This window comes from Octodon degus, unplaced genomic scaffold (assembly GCF_000260255.1).
Source record: "Octodon degus isolate 3935 unplaced genomic scaffold, OctDeg1.0 scaffold00140, whole genome shotgun sequence".
NCBI classification, from domain to species: domain Eukaryota; kingdom Metazoa; phylum Chordata; class Mammalia; order Rodentia; family Octodontidae; genus Octodon; species Octodon degus.
Genome location: NW_004524716.1, coordinates 7133965 through 7156124, shown reverse-complemented (window position 1 = coordinate 7156124; position 22160 = coordinate 7133965). Strand labels below are relative to the sequence as shown.

Sequence of the window (22160 nt, the reverse complement as noted above, 5' to 3'; positions counted from 1 at the left end):
CAGTTTCTAGACTTACTGGCGGCTTGATTTCACACATATGCCGAAGAGTAAAGGAGTTCAATACTTATTAGTCTGGGAAATTACCTTCACAAACTGGGTTGAAGCTTTTCCTTGTAAAAGAGAAAAGGCACAAGAGGGTAGTAAAAGTTTTAGTCTCAGAAATCATCCCCAGATTTGGACTTCCTACGAGCTAAGGGCTTTGTTTCAAAGCAGTTACACATAGCGTCTTTCAGGTACTACGCATCTTCTATCACCACCATTGTGCATGGAGGCCACAATCATCAGGAAAAGTGGAACAAAATGAATGAGACCATAAAGAGACATCTTTGCAAAATGGCTCAAAGACCAAATCTCCAGTGGCCTTGCTAAATACCTTTAATTCTCATTAAAATAAGAAATACACCTCAAATTCTAGGTCTCAGTCCATTTGAATTGCTCTGTAGACTCCCTTTTCTCACTAATGATTTTCTCTTCAATCCTCACTGAAGGATATCACATCACTGGCTAAATCCCAATAGACATTCCAACAGTTAATGAAAGCGCAGCCTAGAAAAGGGAAATCCCATATTCCACTCTGAAGACTTAATACTGGTATGGTCTCTTCCCTCATCATTTCCTTCTCTAGGACCAACCTGAGATCCTGCCAACTCCATTAGCTGTTAGTAGCAGCCCTCGACTCCTTGACACACCACTGCCAACTCAGGTCCTGGGAAGTACAGACTGGTGCTCACCACTGGAATACTACTGGGAACCCACAGAAGACTTAAGATATTTGTTCAAGAAAATAACAAAGTCTTCAGATAAATAATCTAGGATGTTACTCTTAGCCCTTTTACTAATCATTTTACCATTCAGGGCTGAATGCAGTTCCTTTCTAAGGTAGACACAGAATATGCAGTCATCACAAAAAAAATATGCTCACTATGTGGCCTGCTCGTTGTCCAGTACATCTGGACTTCTTTGGTGGGTATTACTACTCCAAGGAGATGACTGGAATAAACTACAAGACTATATTGATGAGTCACAAGAGTTCAAAGGTTCATCATTTAGCCCACCATTACAAGGTACTAAATGGTCTATAAACTATATGCTTAACAATCCTGGATATAGTAAGCTTTTTTCTGATAATGCCACTGAAGCCTCTTTAAAAGCTCTAGTAGGATTCCCATTAACCAAAAGTAAGTGTCTTTTTTTTTTTTTTTTTTTTTTGGCAGAACTGGGGATTGAACTCAGGTCCTTCACTTGCCAGGCAAGTGCTTATTTCACTGAGATATCTCCCCACCCCCAAAAGTAAGTGTCTTAATCTGAATGCAACAACCAGATATGGGATGATTATCTAGAACTAAACTTCAATATAAGACATCTTAAGAGAAAGGAAATATTTATGTTGGGAATAAAAATCATTCCTATTTTCATTGGTCTAACTCTACTAAATATTTAGGACAAACATCACTTCAAACAATTTATATACACAATAAATATATGGCTGAAGATTTGCAGCAAGCTGGCTGAATCATCCCAGAATGAGATGGGAATCCCACAATGGCTATTCCCTGGAAAAAATAAAAAGATACATGCTGCAATTTGCACATTTACAAGGCAGAAATGTCAAAAGTATTGAGAAACCTGAAAACTTGCACCGCCTATGGTATTGATGGTCTAAAAGTGTGTTTCACTGCTATGATCATTTGGCTTCTATCTTTCTCTTCACTAGAGTTAGAGGATGTCATGCAATAACACATCGAGGCCTTAACTAACTATACACAGTGGGTCTTAAATGGCACTGAGGCTGGTCTCTCTCAGTAAATGAAGAAGTAAAATTAATGAGGCAAGACATCCTCCGAAGTGGGATGGCATGAGACATTCTAACACCAACAGAGAGGGGTATTTATGCAACTGTAAAAGCTGAATATTATGTGTACATTCCTGATCCTTCTGCTAATATCTATTTAAGATATTAGATGACAGGCTAATGATGTGTCAGATTCTAAAATTTCCTGGACGTTTTTCTTATGGAAATCTTACTGGCTCCTCCTGGTGGGAAAGTTTATTGGCTGTATGCACATTTATGCTATTGATTTTATCATTTGGCCCAAAAGTTCTTGCTTCTATGATCTTGTCTCCTCCAGACTTAAAGCTGTACCTCTATCCAAGACAAGAACACCTGGCACTGAGCAAGGATCTTTAGACAGACCCTCTGAGGACTGCCAGTCACAACTACCATCTTCTTCAGCTTGAAGTAGCCAGACTGGTCTTCAACTCTTTCCCCCTCATGGAAGTTAAGGCTACTTCTTCAGAGAGGGGAATATTATAGATAGCTAAGTTAGGTAGAAATATTGTAGGCAGTCAGATAGGGCTGGGCACTCAACAGATCAACGCAGAAGACAACTGTGGTTGGAGGCGTATTCACTGAAGGCCAGGTTTTAAGAAGAAGAATACTTAAAATATCAGCATCTACATAATAAGAATCAATAAACACGTGTTAGTTAGGCTGGGGAGATAGCTCATCAGTATAAGAACCTGCCTGGCAATTGCAAGGAAAAAAAAATATGTGTCATTACTACTATCTTCTTCTGTCACTACTGTTATTTGTAGCATTTTTAATTCTAAAGGAAGAATAATTGCAGTTACATTATAAGACGCCCTGAACCCTTATGTGAAAGACAAGGCACTAAAAGGTGACAATTCATTAATCAACCCACTAACTGTATCTTGTCCTGTTGTCTCCTCATTTTCTCTACCACACAGAAAGAGCTAAGTGCAACTTTCATTTTATATTCCTTCATTCTTGTAACTTCAATGTAAAAATCTTCATTTCAAAATGTTGACATAAAACATCAGCTTGAATGTAAACTATCGAGAAGACATAAAGCTTTTGCTATACACAGAATATGTATCACTGACCTGATATAAGGCAAAGCAGGGTCAACATGGTGGAGTGTTACTGCAATAATGTATGAAAACGTGAAAGCAGCAGCTGTCCAGATTACAAGAGCTATAGGAAGGAAACTGAGGCCTTGCTGAAACCACATTTCAAGCAGGTCTCCTGCAGAAGAAAATACAAATTTGAAAAAGTAATTCATATGTTTCTTCCTTTCTACTTTAGCCACCCACTCCCACAACCGGGTATTGACCACCTTGAGCTATTCCCCTCCTGAAATGACCCTCAGAGCATCCCAACAACCATTCTTCCTTGCTTTTTTAGTAAGTGGAACCAAGATGTCATCATCCCACACATAACCAAGAACTAGAACTGCCTATTCTCCTAAATTTCTTTCCAGTCTTGCCCTTCTCTCTGCATTGCTCGTTCTCTAAGCCTCACTACCCTATGGGCTACATTACTATCATAACTTCCTAGATAGTCTTTGTGAGGCTGTTAAAGGTATATAGATATAATTTCATATCCTAGGGGCATTGCTTCCAGATACCAAAATATGCAGATGCTTAAGTACCTTTTATGAAGTGTCATGATACTGGTATATAACCTACACATATAGTCACATATAGTTTATTTTTTTTTAAATTTTTTTTATTTTAACATTTATTGTGTGTGTTTGTGTGTGTGTGTGTGTGTGTGTGTGTGGCCAGCTCAGCCCACCAGGGGGCGCGGCTGACTGGCATGTGGTGGTGGAGGATTGAACCTCATTCGAGGAACCAAAACAAAAAAAACCTTATTCCACATATAGATTAATTAATCTCTAGATTACATATAATAACTACCAAAACACAAATAGAATATAAATAGTAGCTATACTGTACTATTTAGGGAATAATGACATGAAAGAAATCTATACATATTCAGTAAAGATAAAAACTTTTCTAATATTTTCTTTATTCTATTTTATTTTATAAAGAAGAAAAATAGAAACAAAACAGTTTCAAATCAGGCTAATAGAAGAGTAATAATACTAAACTTGCTGAGTTGGCTGAAACAGCAAATGCAAAACTCAGATAAGGACGACTAACTGTATTTGGTCTTCATCTGTTTCAAGGCAAAAAGCTACTAAAACCTTTAGAATCCTTTTTTTTCCATACTAATGAGATGACTAGGGGTAGACAGTCTCTAGGTAGCTTCGGGTTAGGGGATGACCACAATAAACATCCAGGCATGACTGGAGGATTAGGATTTTCAGTCCCACCCAATGAATCTCCCTGGAGGGAAAGGGGTTACATGGCTAAAGTTAATAACCAATGGCCAATATTTTAATCAATCATGCCTACACAATGAAATGTCCATAAGTCGTCAAAAGACTGGTTTTAGAGAGCTTCTAGACAGCTGATCTAAACAAAGATCCTGGAAGATGGTGCACCCAGATGGGTTAGAGTATGGACAATGATGACAGAGGGTGGTAAATGCTTGCTCCTCGCTTATCTTATAGACATCTTTACCTACCTCCTTTATAATATTCTTCATAATAAATTAATAAACACGAGTTCTGTGAGGCATTAAAATTAACTGATTTTTCTAGCCACTCTAGAGACTTAGAGATCATGTGAATCCCCTTGGATAGCTGACCATCATAAGCAACATGGGGCTTGTGAACAGTATCCAAAGTAGGGGCAGTCTTTCAGGGCTGAGCACTCAATCGTTGGTATCTGGTGCTACCAAATACCAAATACACTTTCCGAGCAGAAATTGTCAGAACTAAATTGAATCGGAAGACACTCAGCTCATATCTGCTGCAGAAACAACTGGCAGCATTTGGGAGAAATCTGCACACTTCTTGATAAATGATAATTATTGGGTTAAAAACAAAGAATATTTCCTAAGGGTTTTTGGTTTTTCCTATATCCAATGCTCTTCCAGTTCTGATCACAACTAATCTAGATTCCAGCCTAAAAACCAGAGCAATCCTTCTAATTTTTTTTTTTTCCTACAGTACTGGAGATTGAACTCAGGACCATGTGCTTGCCAGGCATGCGCTTATTCTACTGAGCTATCTCCTTGGCCCCAACCCTTCTAAGTCTAAAATAACAATCTGATCACTTTACTTCCCTACAAAGGATCCTTCAATGGTTCTCTTATGCCATTACAAACTGTCTTTCCCTAACATGGTCTGTCAGCTCCTTGCATCATCTGATCTCTATTTATCTTCCTATACTCATCTCCAGCTACTCTTTATTCTCAATTCCTTATTCTAACACTCATCTTGTTCATCATCACAAAAGCAGTGTTTACTGTCAGCAATGTTTCTAAGCATCTCATATACATGATCTCATTTATTCTTTTTAATAGTACTACAGAGGATAAGAGAACTACCCAAGCAATAGGGTTGGACCACTTAAGAGACAAAATTCATACTGAAACAATTTTATACTTGAGTTTGCAGAATCACTATGCTACACTGCCATAGCAAGCCTGCTACACATTCTGAAATGTGCTCGAGTTTCCTGAATACCTTCAGACCTTCATGTATACTGCTGCCTGTCAGGATGACTAGCTTACAATGCTATCCCACAAGCCCATTACTCATCCAGTTAATTTCTGTACATTTTTTTTCAAATCCCTACTCTTTCTGGCTCCAGTTGAGTGTCCCTGTTTTTTTCCAGCAGCACCCTGTATTCCTCCAACCAGAATGGTCATCATACTTACAGGTCACTTGCTTGTTGGGCTTTTATTTCTCACTATTCTTTATAGCAGAAAACAACTGTCTTATTCACCATTACATTTCCAGCTCCTACATGAGGAACAAAAAAAAAAAAGAGAGAGAGAGAACCTAAATACATATATGCCACACATCACTTTCTCCCTTGAATTCCAAAGTGTGAATAATGTATATTAGAAAATACATCTTCATGCCTTTTTTAAATTTAATTTTTAGGCTGAGGATATACCTCAGTGGCATAAGCTCCTGCCTGGCAAGTGCAAGATGTCCTGAGTTCAATCGCTGGTACTATTAAATACATTAATTTTTTAAAAACATAGAAACAATTTAAACTACAAGAAATTGATCTTACACGTGCATGAAAATAATATGGAGGAGCTCCCTCTCATAGCTCGATGGCCTAAAAGAATTTAGTGTTTTCCAACTTCATAAAGATCCTAATTAGTACTAACCAACACAGTCTTCCACTGCAGTCATCTTTCATATCTCAGATTGACTTTCCAAGTAATGAAATCGGAACCATTTTTTTATTTGTACTTCCCATTTACTCTGGTCATCTGATTTATTACTAAATATGTATACTTACATCTTGCTAAGTAAGTTTCTTTCATTATACCTAACGTCGCTAGTATACTGTGTTTCAGTAATTTCTAACCTAAGTTATTGTAATGTCCTCTTTCTTATACTTGTTTCTTGTCAGTCCTTAACATTCTATCAACATTTCTTTTATCTAGTAAATTAATAATGCCAATTCCTTCCCAAGATCTTATAGGCAGCTTCTCTAGCATGAGATTCTGGGACATGAATTCTCAATTTGTACAAATATTGAATCATTTCTGTTTCCAATATTCCTAAAGTACTTAGGAACCCAGGTCTAGTATTTTTGGTCAGTCTACCCTTGCCAAGGATTTCATGGTTTTCAATTGTGAATTCATATTTGGATGATCTTAATATGGGATATTCTAAAAGACTTAAAAAGGCTGAATTATTTCCCAGGGGGTTTATACCTACTTTTGTCAAGCCATCTGGGCACATTACTAGCCAGGACCAAGTGTTTTAATTTTGTGGCTTCCACTATTTAAGACCATAATGTAACCTTTAACCTTGATGCTGAGTGATGGCAGACTCCATAGTTTTAAGTTCTCAGGTGGTAACTTTATTTATCCACCCAAACCTATGGTGAAATGTACATTCCTTTGTTACCTCCTTTTTTCCAGCAGGGAATTACAGGATCTTCTCATCCTACCTTTCAAGGAGTGTAGCCTTCTGAGATCCTAGCTGATTTGGATAGTTCTCTAAGGCTAGGAGTGTACAATTTCAAATGGAAATACTGATATTGTAACGCATGAAAATGTCATCCATTGAAACACAGGTACATGTTATGCAAATTACCATGTGAATGGAGTTTGTGAGTTCTATTTTTCTGTCCTAAGAGGTTAACAGGGAAGCCTCTGAATCACTTATTTCTCATTATCCTGTATCCTGCTGTAAGCCAAATGCCCCCAAAGGAGACTTGTTGCAGTACTGGTAAACCAGTCTGGATTCTGTGACTTTGCAGCCCTCAGGATTTCCCTTTCTTTCCTACAAGAGCTGCTATGTAGTTTAAAGGGTAACTTCATTTATTCAGTCTTTAGGTGTTTTGGTGAACGGATTTTCAAAACTTTTTTTTTTTTTTCCTACTGGCTCCAGTAGCATAGAACTATAATCGAAGCACTCTGAGAAGTTGAATAAAATTACCAAATTTAAGTCTTGCCTGGGCAACTTGGTGACTTAGCAAGAATGTGTCTCGGGGCCAGGGAGACAACTCTGTAAAATAAGTGCTTGCCTGGCAAGTACAGGGTCCTGAGTTCAATCCCCGGTACCATGAAGAAAAAAAAAAGAATGTGTCTCAAAAAAAAAATTGTTTTTGGCACATGCAGGTTCAAAAATGTTTTTAAAAAATTAAAATTAAAAGGATGGAGGCCCTGGATTCAATCCTTAGTACCACAAACTAAACTTAAAAAAAAAAAATTGTTCGTGTACCTTACTAATAGAAGTACAGCCTCCTACCATTTTATTATATATATAGATACATAGAAAGATGCATATATAGATGTATATCTATATCTAATCTATCTATCTATCTATCTATCTATATATATATATATATGTATATATCCTTTCTACTCTTTAAAACAAAGTTCAACTGCTGTCTTCCACACAACTTTCTCTAATTCCTTTCTGTCTGGAAGGAAACACCCCTTATTCTCAGAAGTCATGACTCTCTTCACCTTCTGGGAAGGTGTTTTAAGTGAATAAAATTCTTTTAGAGGGACTCCACTTCTCCACCTAAGAATAGTAAAAAGCTTTACCCATAGTAATCACACAATATTTACTGAAATGAAAAAAATTCCTCTTAATTCTCAAAACTATTCAAAAGTTTTTTCTTTCAATAAGTAGTTGTTTTTTTCTAAGTTACCCAGATTCTAAGACTTCAGAGTAGCCCTCAGTGCTCTCAAAGTCCTAACGCACTTCACTAAGTGACAGCAATTCTGTTTCTAGAAGTCATTCACAACCATCCTTCCTCCCAATGCACACTGTGTACCTATGTGACTCAGACTGTCAAGTCTCTGGCTTTTTTCTTCACCTCAGTGACTTCCACTTCACTGCCAAATTAACATTACTAAATTATTCTTTTGCTCAAAACCTTTTTTTAGTACAACTGTAAAAATTTGGAAAAGCTTCATAACTTCTCTGAATCCGTTTTTCCTTTGAAATATAGGAATATTATCAGTGTCCACTACACTGTCTATACAGTATCAACAGGTTTATGTAGCTACTTCAGTTAAAATTTCAATTAATTAAAATAACAGAAAATTAAAATTTTCAGTACTGTCTTACACCAGCCACATTTTAAGTGCTCAAAAGTCCATTTTTCTAGTAGCTATCCAAAGGATAGTAAAAATATAGTCATTTCTTTATACTGGAAAAGTTCCACTGGACTGTGCTGGATAGTTATTATAGAGGTTACACTGCTAACACAAAAGAACCTGACACATTGTTGATACATAACCAACTGTAACTCAAAGACTAAATGAAAGGGCCGGCCAGATAGCTCAGTGAACTAAAGTATGCATTTAGGCAGAGCACAGTGGTCAGGGTTCGATCCCCAGCGTACCATGCCTGCCCCATCCCTGGGGCACCCTGATATGGCAATTGAGACTGGGCATGGTGGCGCACACCTATAATCCCAGCACTTAGGAGGCTGAAAACAGGAGAATCACTACCAGTCCGATCTGTGGTGTAAGACCCTGTAGACCTTGTAGACCCTCTACCAAATACATTTTTTAAAAGACTAAATGAGATAATGCCACTATTTAGAATTTGAAAGACAAATTACCAGCTTTACAAGTTCTCAAAATTTCAGTCTTCAAAACTGTTCAAGCCTGCACCATTTATAAATTCTAAAATCCATGGACCAGCAAGTTATTTAAATCTACACAATTTTTTTTTAATTTTTATTTTTTGAAGGAAAGTTATTTAGCTCATGGTTACTGGAGGTTTCAGTCCACACTCAGCCAGCTCCAAGGCAGAGTGGCACATGGCAGAGAGCAACCTTTCAGGGGCAGCAACAAAGGGCAGAGAGCTAAATGGAATGGTGGCATCCGCTGAGGAGCTACCCAGCCTCTTACTCCTTCCACTGTGATGCAGATTACCTGCCCCAGGGCAAGTGCACCATTGTGATTTTAAATAGCACAATTTAACCGCACCAATAATGTTCACAGACCGAACATGAAGCTACAAAATTATCAATTATTTTTCTTTAAAGGATTAATACTAGAATTTTTTTTATAATGATGGTGTTAACATCTGGAATTAAATAACATTTTAATTTGAGGCCATCAATTTTCTTGTTCTTTATTACATGAGACATCTTTCCCTGACTTCAAAAGGATAAAAGGGAAAAAGAAAGTTTCTTCCTACAGAACAGGGCTAAAAATTAGAGAAGAATGACAGCTTATTATTAAGCAAAATGAAACATAGCTAGCATTGATGCAAAGTAAAGAACACAGCTGTGAGACCAGATTTACCTAAAGGAAAACAAGTTCTACTGTTACCATTTTCCAACTATGATTTCAGGCAAATTACTTCACTTGAGTTACGGTATTCTAATCTGTAAAACCCTCAAAGAACTGTCCCTTGAAAGGGAACAGAATAAACATAAAATATAATAAAACATAATAATGAATCCCAGCACTCCAAGAGGCTGAGGCAAAAGGATCATGAGTGTGCCTAACCTGAGCGACTTAAGGACTGAGCAGACGCCCTTCTCAAAAATTAAAAAGGAGTAGGTTTAATCATTCATCTATAAAAATGATATGTAACAGATCATTTATTAATTTTGTACAGTCATAATTAACCACCTATATGGGGTACAACATCTAGGTACACTTTCTAGGTATGAATCATCTTGTATTCATACCTCTTTAGGCTGTTGTTTAAACTAATAACTGAAATGGTTTACCAGTTTGCCAATGACAACTAAGAAATTAAAATGCAGGCTAGATAAGAAAGTTAAATACTTGCTCATGTAACTTCATCTTGGAAAGATGAAGGCCTGGTACAGCAATCTCCTCCAACCAAGCAAAGTTGGAATTTGAGGAGTTATTAGGTTTAAAAATCTTTCAAAACCGTTTAAAAGAACTTACCACAATTACGGGGCATGGGAACGCTCACCTCTAATCCCAGCACTCTGGAGCCTTGGCTTAGGCAGGAGGATTGCCACCAGCTGGGGACCAGCCTGGGCGGCATAGTGAGTTCAAGATAAGCCTGGACTACATTGTGAGTTCGAGGCCAGCCTGAATTACAAAGCCAGACCCTGGCCCCCCAAAACAAACAAACAAAAAAACACCTTTTAAAATAGTTGGAAATATTCAGAAATATACTTTACATAAAGCTAACAGTGTTGAATAAAATGCACTGTCCTCTTCTGTGCTTTCTCTTAATACCCATGACCAGAAATCCAGTTAATTTTTTTTTAACTAACATTAACTCTTTTTTTCCCTCGCCCCTCATTTATATATTTGGTACAGGGTGTCACTATGCAGCTTGGATCCACAGTGATTCTCCTATTTTCAGCCTCCCCAGCGATTCACCGGTTCAGCACTCCCTGGGGGCGGGGCTGCCGGCATATGTGATCAGGGATCAAACCCTGGTCCCTCTCCTTGCCAAAGCATGCACTTAGTCCACTGAGCTATCTCGCCGGCTCCTTTCAGTGGTGGCTTCTAAGTAATAAGAAAATAAATTCCAAATTTTCTAAGTAAACAGACAAAAGCCCCAAGCGGCTCTCGGGTCCAAAGAACCATCAGACCCAAAGCAAAACATACTACACATCAGTTATTTTCCTAACTTCTAACCTGGCCTCCTGACAAACACATTCTCTAATAGTTAAATCCTAAGGAACCTAGGAGACTGGATTTTAAAAAAAAAAAAATAAATTACAAGGAAATGAGAATCACATAACAGAACACAAATTCTAGAGCTGCTCTTGGGTACAGACTTATGAACTAAAACTTTGGGGAACTGAGAAAATATTTCTGGGCAATGTTCTGGGTTTTTTTCGATGCATGTGACTGCGAAGCACGACTTGGGAATAGGATGGAACAACTTCCTATCACCATCTGGGCTGCTACCTCGGTTCACAAACTCAATTCTCTCCGTGAGTCTCGTCACCAACCAAACTGTCTGCGAAGTCAGTGAAGTCTCCCCATAAGGAGCCTAACCACTGAATTCCATTCGGGTCTTGACCAACTTGATTCGCCACCGGAATTCCAGAAAGAACGACGCTCGTGCGCCCAGGCACTCGCCCTCCCTGCTCTCACCACGCGGAACGAGCCCAGAAGCGATGACGCAAACCCCGACACGGTTCTTGCGGGACTGGGCGCGAAGTTCTCGGAACCTCCTCAAGCAAAAGCTGAGGAATTGCTTGGGGCGCGGCAGTTTTCCTCTAAGTGCGGCGCGAAAGTGAAGATTTCCGCTTGGCTTTGTCTGGAGCGATGGAGCGCGGCGAGATGCCACTCGGGGAGGCGGGGAGCGGCGACGCCGGGGGACCCAGGAAGGGACGGGGGACAGCGACCCGAGGCCCGTCGGCACTGACCGCGCCCGCGGCCCCGGCGGCCCGCGTGGACCCCGCAAGTCGCGCACACGTCCACGGCTCAGCCCTCCCGCTCTCCAGCACCCGACTCTGAAGGGAGAGTCGGCGGCAGGTGGGGGCGAGGGTGGGACGCCGTCCTCCTCCAGGACCCCGCCCTTCGGCCTACCTTCCCGGCTGACCTCTCCGGTCCACCCGGGCTGCTGGCTGCTCGCACAAGGGGCGGGGCCTGTGCGCGCTCCCGAGCGACCCGTCCAGCCCGGGCGCGCCTCCGCTCCTTCCTACCCTCGCTCGCTTTACGGCAGTCGCGAAAGTGTCGTGAACGTGCTGCCGCTGACCGGAGTCACTCAGTGCCCCAGAGTCGGAGTTATTTCTAGGAGCGTACTTGTTGGGGTCAGGGTAAGGCTGCGGGGGGAGAGGGGGTGGATCGGCTCTGAGGGAAAGGCATGTGGGGGGGCTGCTCCCCCAGGACCAGTGGAGAGGGGGCTGGAAGCTCCGGGGCGGGCGCTGCGGGCGAGCTGCTCTGGGCTAGCAGAGGCAGACGCGGTCCTTCCTCCTCGCGCAGGGTGGCCTCGCGCGGGCTTGTGGGGACGGCGACGGGCGAGTGACCCCTCGGGGGCTCTGGAGCCGGAGGTGGCGGAGCCCCGGCGCGGGAGGCGGGGAGCAGGGTGGGAGCGGAGCCCGGGTGGCGCGGGCCGCCGAAGCCCGTGCCGAGCGGGTCCAGGGCTGGGGCGCTGCCCGCCGGGCGCCGACCTTGCCCGTCTCGCCCACACCCTCCCGCCCCGCGCACCCCATCCCTCCGGCCCTCCAGCCCTGCAGCGTCCTGTGCCGGCTCTGACTTACTTGGGAAGGTGGTGCTGGTGCTCCGTGGCTGGGCCTCACTTCTTGGTCAGCAACTTTTCTAGAAATTTCAGACTGTATCGACAAGCTCCGGGATTCCCGGCGAGGTTTCATTTCAGCAGTGTTCTTGGAAGGAGGAAAGACGAGAGGGTTTCTGGTGTTTGCCGACGTTCCCTGGAACGTTTGGAGGAACGTCTGGACGAATGAGACCTTTACATTTAGCCATATTTGTTTTTTTCCATGCCGTGCAGTTCTGAATAGAAATATCCAGTTTGGCGCTTGATATTTTTGCCTTTTTGCATCATTGGTATTAAATATATCATTTTGCCTAAAGTCTTGTAGTTTTATCACTGAATCAGTGTTATGACAGTAAGCAAAATCGTAGCAGCTTTTCAACGAGTACTAGTGTTGCGTTTGTGTGTGTTGAGAATTTTCAGTTCCTACTCATGAACTAGTAGGAAGGCGACCAAGTCCGTGTGTATTAGATTGACTGATTCAAAACACAACGTTGTAGAAAAGGTATTTGAAACATTACCAGTTTACAATCATTGACGTTCACATAAGATCACAAAAAATAAAATTATGAAAGCTGCATACTCATTCTGTGCTATGAAAAACTAGTTAAAAGTCCCTGTACAACTTTGCATTTCAACCCTTAATGTGAGAAATAAGTTGGCTAGATCTGTTAGCTAAATAAGTTAGGTTAAACTGGCAGAAGGTGCTGTTGTTTTCTTCCTAAGGATCATGCTGTGAAATTCTTAATAGAAAATAACCTCTAAAATGCGAGGCTTTTGCTTTTTTTTTTTTTTTTTTTTTTTTGCCTCCTAAGAGAAAATGATTTCCTTTTTTAAAAATGCAGTTTCTCTTCAGCAAAAGACTAGATCCAGGTTGTATCACACAGTACCATTTTTGCTTCCAAGTCTGTTGAAAAGGCTTTTGTTTTTTGTAAACTTACTTTATGGATCATTTGTTAAATAATACTGAACTTAATCTTGTGATCCTGCTTTTATTTTGTGTCATTTTTCTTCGTTTCTTCACTTGTTCTTCATTTCTTACTCCCTTTTCTGCTGATGTCGACATTAGTATTTTCCTTTAGCAAGGCCGTAAGGGTGGGGAAGACCTATGTATTACCCAATTCCCAAAGAAAAGATTGTAAGCATAGTGCTGAATCAGTGCAGATCAAAACTTGGCACCCTCACCTATGGGCGGCAGGGGGGAGTGGAAAATGTGGAATTTTACACAACAGGTTGGATGTTGTGTAAGTTTACCTTATGCTCTGCTCAGCAATTAGATATTCGGGTTTTGCTTTTTGTTTGTTTAAATTTGATGTGTGTCAGATGCTCACTGTGCTGAAGTCCACAATAGGAATACAGTAGGCAGGAGGCCATTGTCTTCAGCTGCCATGAGAACAAATGTTCTGTGTGATGGATTTTTTTTAGGCCTATAAGTTGTAATTTTATTAAATGTGTACATTAAATAGCTGATTATATTTTTGTTCTTTTGTTGGCCTATTCTTATAATTAACCATGCCTGCGCAAAGAAATGATTTGTCAGACCATATGTCTTTCTCCATTAGATTCTGAGAACAGTTTGTTGACAGCATGTTATAATTTAGCTCTGTATGAAATTGCCCCCAACCCTTTGAGCGTCTTCAGATTATAGAATGGTGTATTTGTTTTTGAAATTTCTATGGGGTCTAGAAAAATGTAGAGTGCTCGTTAAATGTTAAATGAATCATATTTGATTACCTACTTAGTGCTAGCTACAGTATGGGATTATGGGAAAAGAATGTTAACAAAACAGGCATGGCCCTTGCTTGCATTGGTGGAGCTTACTGAGCAGTATGAAAAGAACAAAACAAAACAGATCAACAGGCAGAAAACATTCAGTGTGACCAGTGCTAAAAAGGGAGCAGAACTCTGGGCCCAGGTTATAGTGAACGCACTGGTTACAATCACTGAGGTTTCAGTCAGTATCATAAACTGAATTACAGGTAATGGAATTTTTTTACAGTTTAAAATATTCACTTGTGTGATATATAAAAACATATCCTCAGCTATCAAATTGTGCTCCAAAATTACAGGTTTTATTATAAACTCATAATTCATAATACCTCGTAATAATTCTGGTTATGTCAGAATTATTAAATTTTACTAAAGTTTCCCATTATGTCAGAATAAAGTTTTGTCTTGCCATAGTCTACAAACGTCTGTGTTCCTCTGACTCTTCAAACTTCATGTTATCCTGCTTTTCCAGCCCTTGGGATTTCTCAGATACATGAACAAAACAAGTTCTTTCATGCCTCATGGACTATTCTTCCTGCTCTTAAGGTGTCTAGCTCCTTCTTTTCCCTGAGTTTGATATAAAAGCTATAAAAGATGTTTAACAACTGTTTAAATTGTTACTGCATTCTGGCTCACCCCTTTATTTTCTTCAGATCACTGTGTAATGTTATTGGTTGTTTACCAGTTTTAGTTACTTTCCCATTGAACATGGGAGCTGAAACTGTGCCTTTTCCCATTGCATTCAGCTATTGTCCAAATGCATGCTGAAATTGAAATCTGCTTTCTCATAAAAACTTGACTGGTAGGTAAGTTTTGAGGCTAGTTTTTTTTTTTTTTTTTTTTTTTTTTTTTTTTTTTTTTGGTTCTTTTCACTATAATAAGAAAGGATACTTCCTGCTCACACTTCTTGGTATAGGCCTAACTCCACATGAAATTTTCAACTGCTTAAATAATTTTTATAACCGTTATATTTCCTTTCCTTATTCCCATTCCCATGTCCTTTTGTACTTTCTCCATGTACTGTGGCCCTGCCCAGATCTTCCTGTTGTAGCTACCTGTTTCCTTGACATATGCGTGCTTTTCATTTCCTAAAATTTAAGAACTTTACTTTTTTCTGAGATGAGAAAAAATGGTCAAGGTGACACACACCTGTAATCCTAGCACTTGGGAGGCTGAAGCAGGAGGATCACTGTGAAGTCAAGGCCAGCCTGAACTGCATAGTGAAACAGGTTTTGTTTTGGTTTAGGTTTTTTTGTTTGTTTGTTTGGTTGGTTGGTTGGTTGTTTTTGTTTGGTTGGTGGTTTTGTCTCAAAAAGACAGAAAAGAAAAGGAAAAGGAGAAGAGATTGGCTTGTGGAAATATCAGCAACCTCTGGCTATTTGTGTGCTTCCAAAGCAAAGTAGCATTAGCATTTGTATGTCAAAGGCTACCTATACCTGTGTATATGTTTACAGTGTTGTTGCTAATAGCTTCATAGACATAATATTGTCAAACTGAAATGTTAATGAGAAAAGTCATCAAAAAGTCATCTCTCTTTATGTAGGCAATGGCTAAATCTGAAAGGTTTATCAAAATGTAGGTTTTTCTAAGAGAAATAAAAGGTTGAAAATACCTAGGTCACTGTGGGGGATGGGGGCTCAGAATGAAAGTATCATTGTGTCAGTTAGTCCTGCCAAATGTTCAAATTTAAAACCATAGGGATCAGTTGCTTATAGCTGGTCAATGCCAAAAGCAGGTTCAAGGTGTCACCTTTAAAAAAAAAAAAAAAAAGAGAATGGAATACTGCAACAATAAAATGCAAATTGACTAAACTTTTCATTCTTCAAGTGCAGTTACATAAGAGCAGATTGTAGCTTGCCTAATATGAAAATACATCATCTAATTTAATTGTAAATATTTTGGGCACTGTAAAGCTAAGTGGTTTGGTCATTGGCAGTGCCACTTGATTTCAAGTGATCATATCAGGAGCTTTTTAACATTATAGAAGCATGTGCTTGAACAATTTTAAAGACTACACCTGTGATGCAATTGTGAGGAAGAATTCCTTGAAACAGTAAGATCTTAGCTTTGATTTGCACTGTTGGTTTGAAATATTAAGTATTTTATTTCAGAGACCCACCATTGGTTAAATTGTGGCATTTAACTTTGGAGTCAAAGTTAACTTGACTACAATGACTATTTTCTGAGCTGAATGTTGAAATAGATAAATGATAGAGAACCACCTTAAGTCATTAAAATTTTGGAAGTGGATATTTATAGGGATATGAGGAGGAAGTCGTGGCTTATTATATATGGGCACCAGTATTATATCCACAGTCAGCTTAGCCTTGAATATTCCTCTGCCCCATCTACACACATGCGTGCGTACACACACACAGGAGAGGTGACACCTGGACGTGGTACAAGATCCACTGTTGAAATGTCTTGCATACTGTCCCATTCTGTATTCCCATAATGGACAATTTCTGGGAATTTATATTGCTTTCTGGGTAATTTTCAACCAGAAGATCAGAAGTGTATCTTTCTTGCTCCAGTGCCACACTTCTTTCTTTTTAATTAAATTAAGATCATTCTTTTTTGTTATTTCTTTATGTGTGTCTTTCTTTCTCTCTTTCCCCCTTCTGCCCCACCTCCGTGGGTTCCTCCTCCTCCTAAACACAGTGAATTTCCTGCAAATTCTTAACTGAAATTTTCTCCTTTCTAGTCTTTCAACTATAGCTCCTACATGATGACTTGAAATTTTCATCTCTTAAACTCCATTCTTTTGATTTGCTCTAAAACTTTGCTACTTAGCAGTTCATTATCTACTTAAAACTGAGTGCAATAGTTCATGCCTATGATCATAGTTGTTTTAGGAGCTGAGGCAGGAGAATTGCTTAAATCTCAAAGGAAGAGACTAGCCTAGGGAATATAGGAAAACACTGTCCAAAAAGAAAATAGAGAAAGAGAGAAGTATTGTTGGTCTCAGGGTATCTCTCAAAAGTGGAGTGCTTGTGTGGCATAAGAGTGGCTGTGGGTTCAGTCCCCAGCACTCCCGAAAAATAAACCAAGCAAAAGAAAACATTTTTTTTTAACAAAATTGACTGTATTTTAACTCCCTTTGCTTGCTTCCAGCAAAGGGATTTTCTTCCCAAATTTCCCTTTTGACACTAGGGCCACTAATCTCTAACTACTAATGTTTTTTAAAATGGTACTGCAGATTGAGCCTAGGACCTTCACACCAAGCTACATCCACAGCTCTTTTTATTAGTTTTAAATTTTATTTGTTTCTGTATTTATTTTTAAATATTCAGGAGGTTTCGTTAAGTTGCCAGGCTGGGCTGAACCTTGTGATTTGCTTCCTGGCATACTCCCATTACAGGCCTGTCTCCTTTTCTTTTCTGCTGCTTTACTTCTCATGTCTAATCCCTAACTGCTTTCCGCTGACCCCTCCCTCTAAGATAATTTCTAAGAAATTACCTGTAGACTTGACTGTCTTCTGTATTTCCATTTTCACCTCCCTGCTCTGGACCTTCACCACTTAACACTATTGAGGTCATGTGCAAATCTTACGATATTCTTATAATTATTTCCTTAATTATACTTAAGTATGTTATTTAACCTTTTCTAAATCACGTGAAAGTACTTTGGAATTAACTCAAAGTCCTTTATTACCAGTGATCATTTAATCTACTTATCTTTTTTTTTTTTTACTACTTCCCCACAGCATCGGATCACACTGCTTTTTACCTTTTTTTGCTGCTGTTATTCTCAAGTAAAATACTGTCCATATCCACTTGCACCAGTAAGTTTCATTTTTCAGCTTAGCGTAGACAGAAATCCTGGGTGTGTTTTAATACCATTTATAAAGCCTGTGATTTAGACAGGTTAATTAGCCTCACTGTGCCTTAGTTTCCTTTTCTTTAAAAAATAAGCATATTTAATAGTATGTACCTTCCAGAGGTGTTGTGAGAATTAAGTTAGTTCACATATAAAAAGTACTTAATTTTGAGTATTATAGTAAAAATGCTTCAGGAATTTTGGCCATTTTCATCAAATAAAAATCTAGGTTAAGACCCATGTCAGCTAAGTTATTCTTCTGATATAATACTAAACTGCTGAAATAGTGTGAGATGGAAAGAAGTGTGAACGTTAAGGTCAAACAAACCAAGGTAACGGAAAGCATAACTATTGAAAGTATTTTAGTATTCACTTACAGATGTGATTATACATCTTCAACAAGAACCAGACCCAAAATTAGGCCCCTAGTTTTAATTCCCATTTAGTATTCTTCTATTAGCAGGTTGAATTTTTTAAATTTACTGATGCTGAGTAATAGCTGACAAATGTCTTTCTTCCCCATCAGATAAACACCAGCCACAGAACGCTCCAAAACAAGATAAATTCATCTCTCCAAATTAAAGAAAACTGAGATCCATGAGTGGGCACCGCTCAACAAGGAAACGATGTGGAGATTCTCACCCGGAGTCCTCCATGGGCTTCGGGCATATGAGTACTACAGGGTGTGTATTAAATAAATTATTTCAGTTACCTACACCACCACTGTCAAGACACCAGCTAAAGCGGCTAGAAGAACATAGATACCAGAGTGCTGGACGGTCCCTGCTTGAGCCTTTAATGCAGGGGTATTGGGAATGGTTAGTTGGAAGAGTTCCATCCTGGATTGCCCCAAATCTCATCACCATCATTGGACTCTTGATAAACATCTGTACAACTATTTTATTAGTCTTCTACTGCCCTACAGCTACAGAGCAGGTAAGAGGAACTTCTTCAACAATAGATAACAACATTATTTCTTATCAAAAACATTTATAATTGGGATTTGGGGGTCATTTCAGTTAAAGGTAAGACAATCTGACAGCTATCAGTTATTTTTAAATACATACACTGTGCAATAAAATCACAAATACAACCAACTTTGTGCAAAGGGTATATGCTAATCCTATTAGGTAAATTAGTACTAGAAGGAATTAACATGTGAAGTCTTAAACCTTTATGAAAGAATCCCCCCATACCCCTTTTATTTAGATGGTTGAATAAAGTCTTAGCAAATTTTAAATGATTGGAGAAAAACATTTCTGGTATGTAAGGCAATGTAGCTATAAATCAATCTTGTCAGAAGTATTTTTTCCTTCACTCCAGTGAAAATTGTTTAATATCTCTTCTTCCATAAACACATATGGCTTCACGTGTATCACTCTTATTCTAAGAGGGCAAGGAAAAGGTCAGAATGATATATTTTCTGTTCTGTGTACTATTCTGATTGCCATTAGAAAGGAAGCATAGTATTACTTACTAGCTAGACCTTCTCAAATTCACACTACTATTCTGTTTTTGCCCTCTATTCTTATACATGCACATTACTTGAAACCACAACTAGTACTCTTGATCAGAATGGGTAAATTAATGTTTATTTCTTTAGTTTTAATATTTCCTTGTCAAATGGTTAAGTCAAAGTAGTTAGATGGAAGAGAATCAGAAGTACTTGCTTTGCCTGTATTAATCAGAATAATCAGTCTCAGGTTACCCAGGAGGGTAGAAGGTGATTTTCAACTGAACATGGTGCATTATATGAGATCGTAATGGCTACCACATTCCTCATCTTGTTCTAAGCTTGAAATAATTTTTTAAAGCAGTCTTTCTGTGTGACTTAATCCTTGGAGGTGAAATTACCACTCTCCAATTCCTTGCTATTTTCATCAGTTCTTTTGTTTCTAGATATATCTCTTAAAGTAAATGGCTATTTAAGGTCACAGGTACCTATAAAATATGATTTTTACCTTCCAGGTAGTTATTTCCACCTCCTTGACTCTTTAATTCCTTCTTTACTGAACAAGTATTATTTGCATAGATTATGTGAATATATTTCTGGGCCTCCCTTATTTTCTTCAGTATCCTGTTTTACCTCAGTCAGGACCCCTTTAAAAGCAAAAACTAGTACAAGTGCTTAGGCATGCCCTGGGGTTATTTACTGTGTGTCCCTTGAGTTGTTTCCCATGAAGCTTACCTGAGCTGTGAACGGCTTTCACCAGAGTTTGATCCAGATCTCACGTGTCATTATAGGTATTGATACATAAGCAGAGGGAGTTAGGTTGATTTGCATGAAAACCCTCAGTCATCCTAAGGGAAGTCTAGGATGCGTTTCACGAAGTGGCAGTAGGTTTAAAAGCAGTTCAGCCACAAATAGTCATTTATTGAATACCAGGTATCATGATCCCTTTGATTATTTTACTTAGCCCTTGTTCTTAAGTGATTTAGAATTATTGCTGTCACCATGGAATTGATCAGAACTTGGGAAGCTTTCAGAAAAGAAAATGCTCTGATCACAGAGAAATTTTCCAAATTGCTGCTGGGAAGAATCGAAATAGTCTACAAGCCACTGTTTATTGCCCTGCAAGGAAAAGCAGTGTTCTGCAAAGGAAGGGTATGCTTGGGTGCATTTATTGCTGCATGCTAGAAATATTTGTTAGGCTTGAATCAGAAGGCATTAAAATAGGTCATGGCTATCTTCCGTGATAGGCTCTTTATTTCTGATCTTTTATAAGGTATATAAATTATCGTAGTCATACTTTATCATTCTGAATCTTATTTTGTGGTGTAATGAGTATTAAATAAGATCATGCTTTCAGGGTACCTAGCATATAATGAGATGTTTTTAATTGCATTTGTCAAAAGACCAGCATGGGTGTAACATTTGTGTGCATGTAAGTCCTCCAGCTCTGTTGGAGAAGCTCAGTAATGCCATGTATTTGCTGTTTGTTACCTTAACTGACTCACCTAAGAGTATCTCTGCAAAATTTTACAGATTGGTTTTAGTCCCTTACTCATCTACTGGGATTAGTGATAGCATGACTGATGCATATGTTTCTTCATTTAGTGTCTTCACCAGGCTGTTACTTAAGACCATACTTCTAGAATTACAAAGCTTTCTTTTTAAAATGACTCTGAGATTTGTAAAATAATGGAAACAAGGAAGAAATACATAAACATTAGATTAGTGTACTACAGATAGATATATATAGGGAGACAGGAAAATCAGAAGAGAGCTTAATTCTATCTTTTTTATACATGTAATTATTTTTCTGTTTTCTAGGATTCTGAGTTCACTGACAGTTCAGGTTAACTCTCTGTTCCATAATAATATTTCACACCGTTAAGATACTAAGATTAGACCCCAAGAAGACCCTATTTTTCTAGTTCCCTGAGACAGAGCTATCTTATTCTATATTCTTAAAGACAATAAACCAACTAGAAGCTCCCTTTTTATTTTTTTAATTTTATTTATTTATTTATTTATTGGTACTAAGAATCAAATTTAGGACCTTGTGCTTGCCAGGCACGCGCTTGTACCACTGAACTATATTCCTAGACCTCTCTTTAAAGATATATCATTTAAGTTCAATACCTACAATTATTTTCTGAAACTGTTCCTTGGAAGATACGACTATAAATATTTTTTTCTTAATATTGTACCTTATAGTTTTATTTCTCCTGTTACTAGTACAACTATACAAGCAGATCTAATACACAGTTCTCACTTAAAAATTCTAAAATGTTGTATGTGAAATTTTAATATACTAAAATATTTTTTTCCATAATTTTATTGAGAAACAAATAGCAATGAGACAATTTCAAACCAAATTGGTAGGACAGTTTTAATAATTAACACATTGCATACATTCTTCCTAGTGGTTAATTGCTGTGCAAGATGCGTACTTAATATCCTATTTACAAACACCATTAGAACAAATCCCTCTATTCATTAAGAGAATGTAACTATATATCTATCCTAACCACTTT

General features: G+C 38.7%; 2 protein-coding genes across 6 annotated transcripts in view; one reads left to right on the top strand and one right to left on the bottom strand.

Moving 5' to 3' along the window:
- Dram2 (DNA damage regulated autophagy modulator 2) overlaps positions 1–11990 on the bottom strand; it is a 38997-nt gene extending 27007 nt beyond the window's left edge. For 3 of the 5 annotated variants that reach the window (XM_023701774.1, XM_023701772.1, XM_023701776.1), the window contains exons 1-3: positions 11906–11990; positions 5594–5678; positions 2905–3046 (exon numbers count right to left, since the gene is read on the bottom strand). In XM_023701774.1, the coding sequence (XP_023557542.1) occupies positions 2905–3032 (128 nt within the window). In that variant the 5' untranslated portion in view covers positions 3033–3046; positions 5594–5678; positions 11906–11990. Of the gene's footprint in view, positions 1–2904; positions 3047–4221; positions 4295–5593; positions 5679–11467; positions 11736–11905 lie in introns of those variants that run through there. The other 2 variants (XM_023701775.1, XM_023701773.1) reach the window with 2 other exon arrangements.
- A 51-nt stretch (positions 11991–12041) lies between these two features.
- Positions 12042–22160, top strand: part of Cept1 (choline/ethanolamine phosphotransferase 1) — a 38437-nt gene continuing 28318 nt past the window's right edge. Inside the window, exons 1-2 of the mRNA XM_004641713.2 lie at positions 12042–12135; positions 18706–19115. Coding sequence (XP_004641770.1) covers positions 18777–19115 — 339 coding nt within the window. The 5' untranslated portion in view covers positions 12042–12135; positions 18706–18776. The remainder of the gene's footprint in view (positions 12136–18705; positions 19116–22160) is intronic.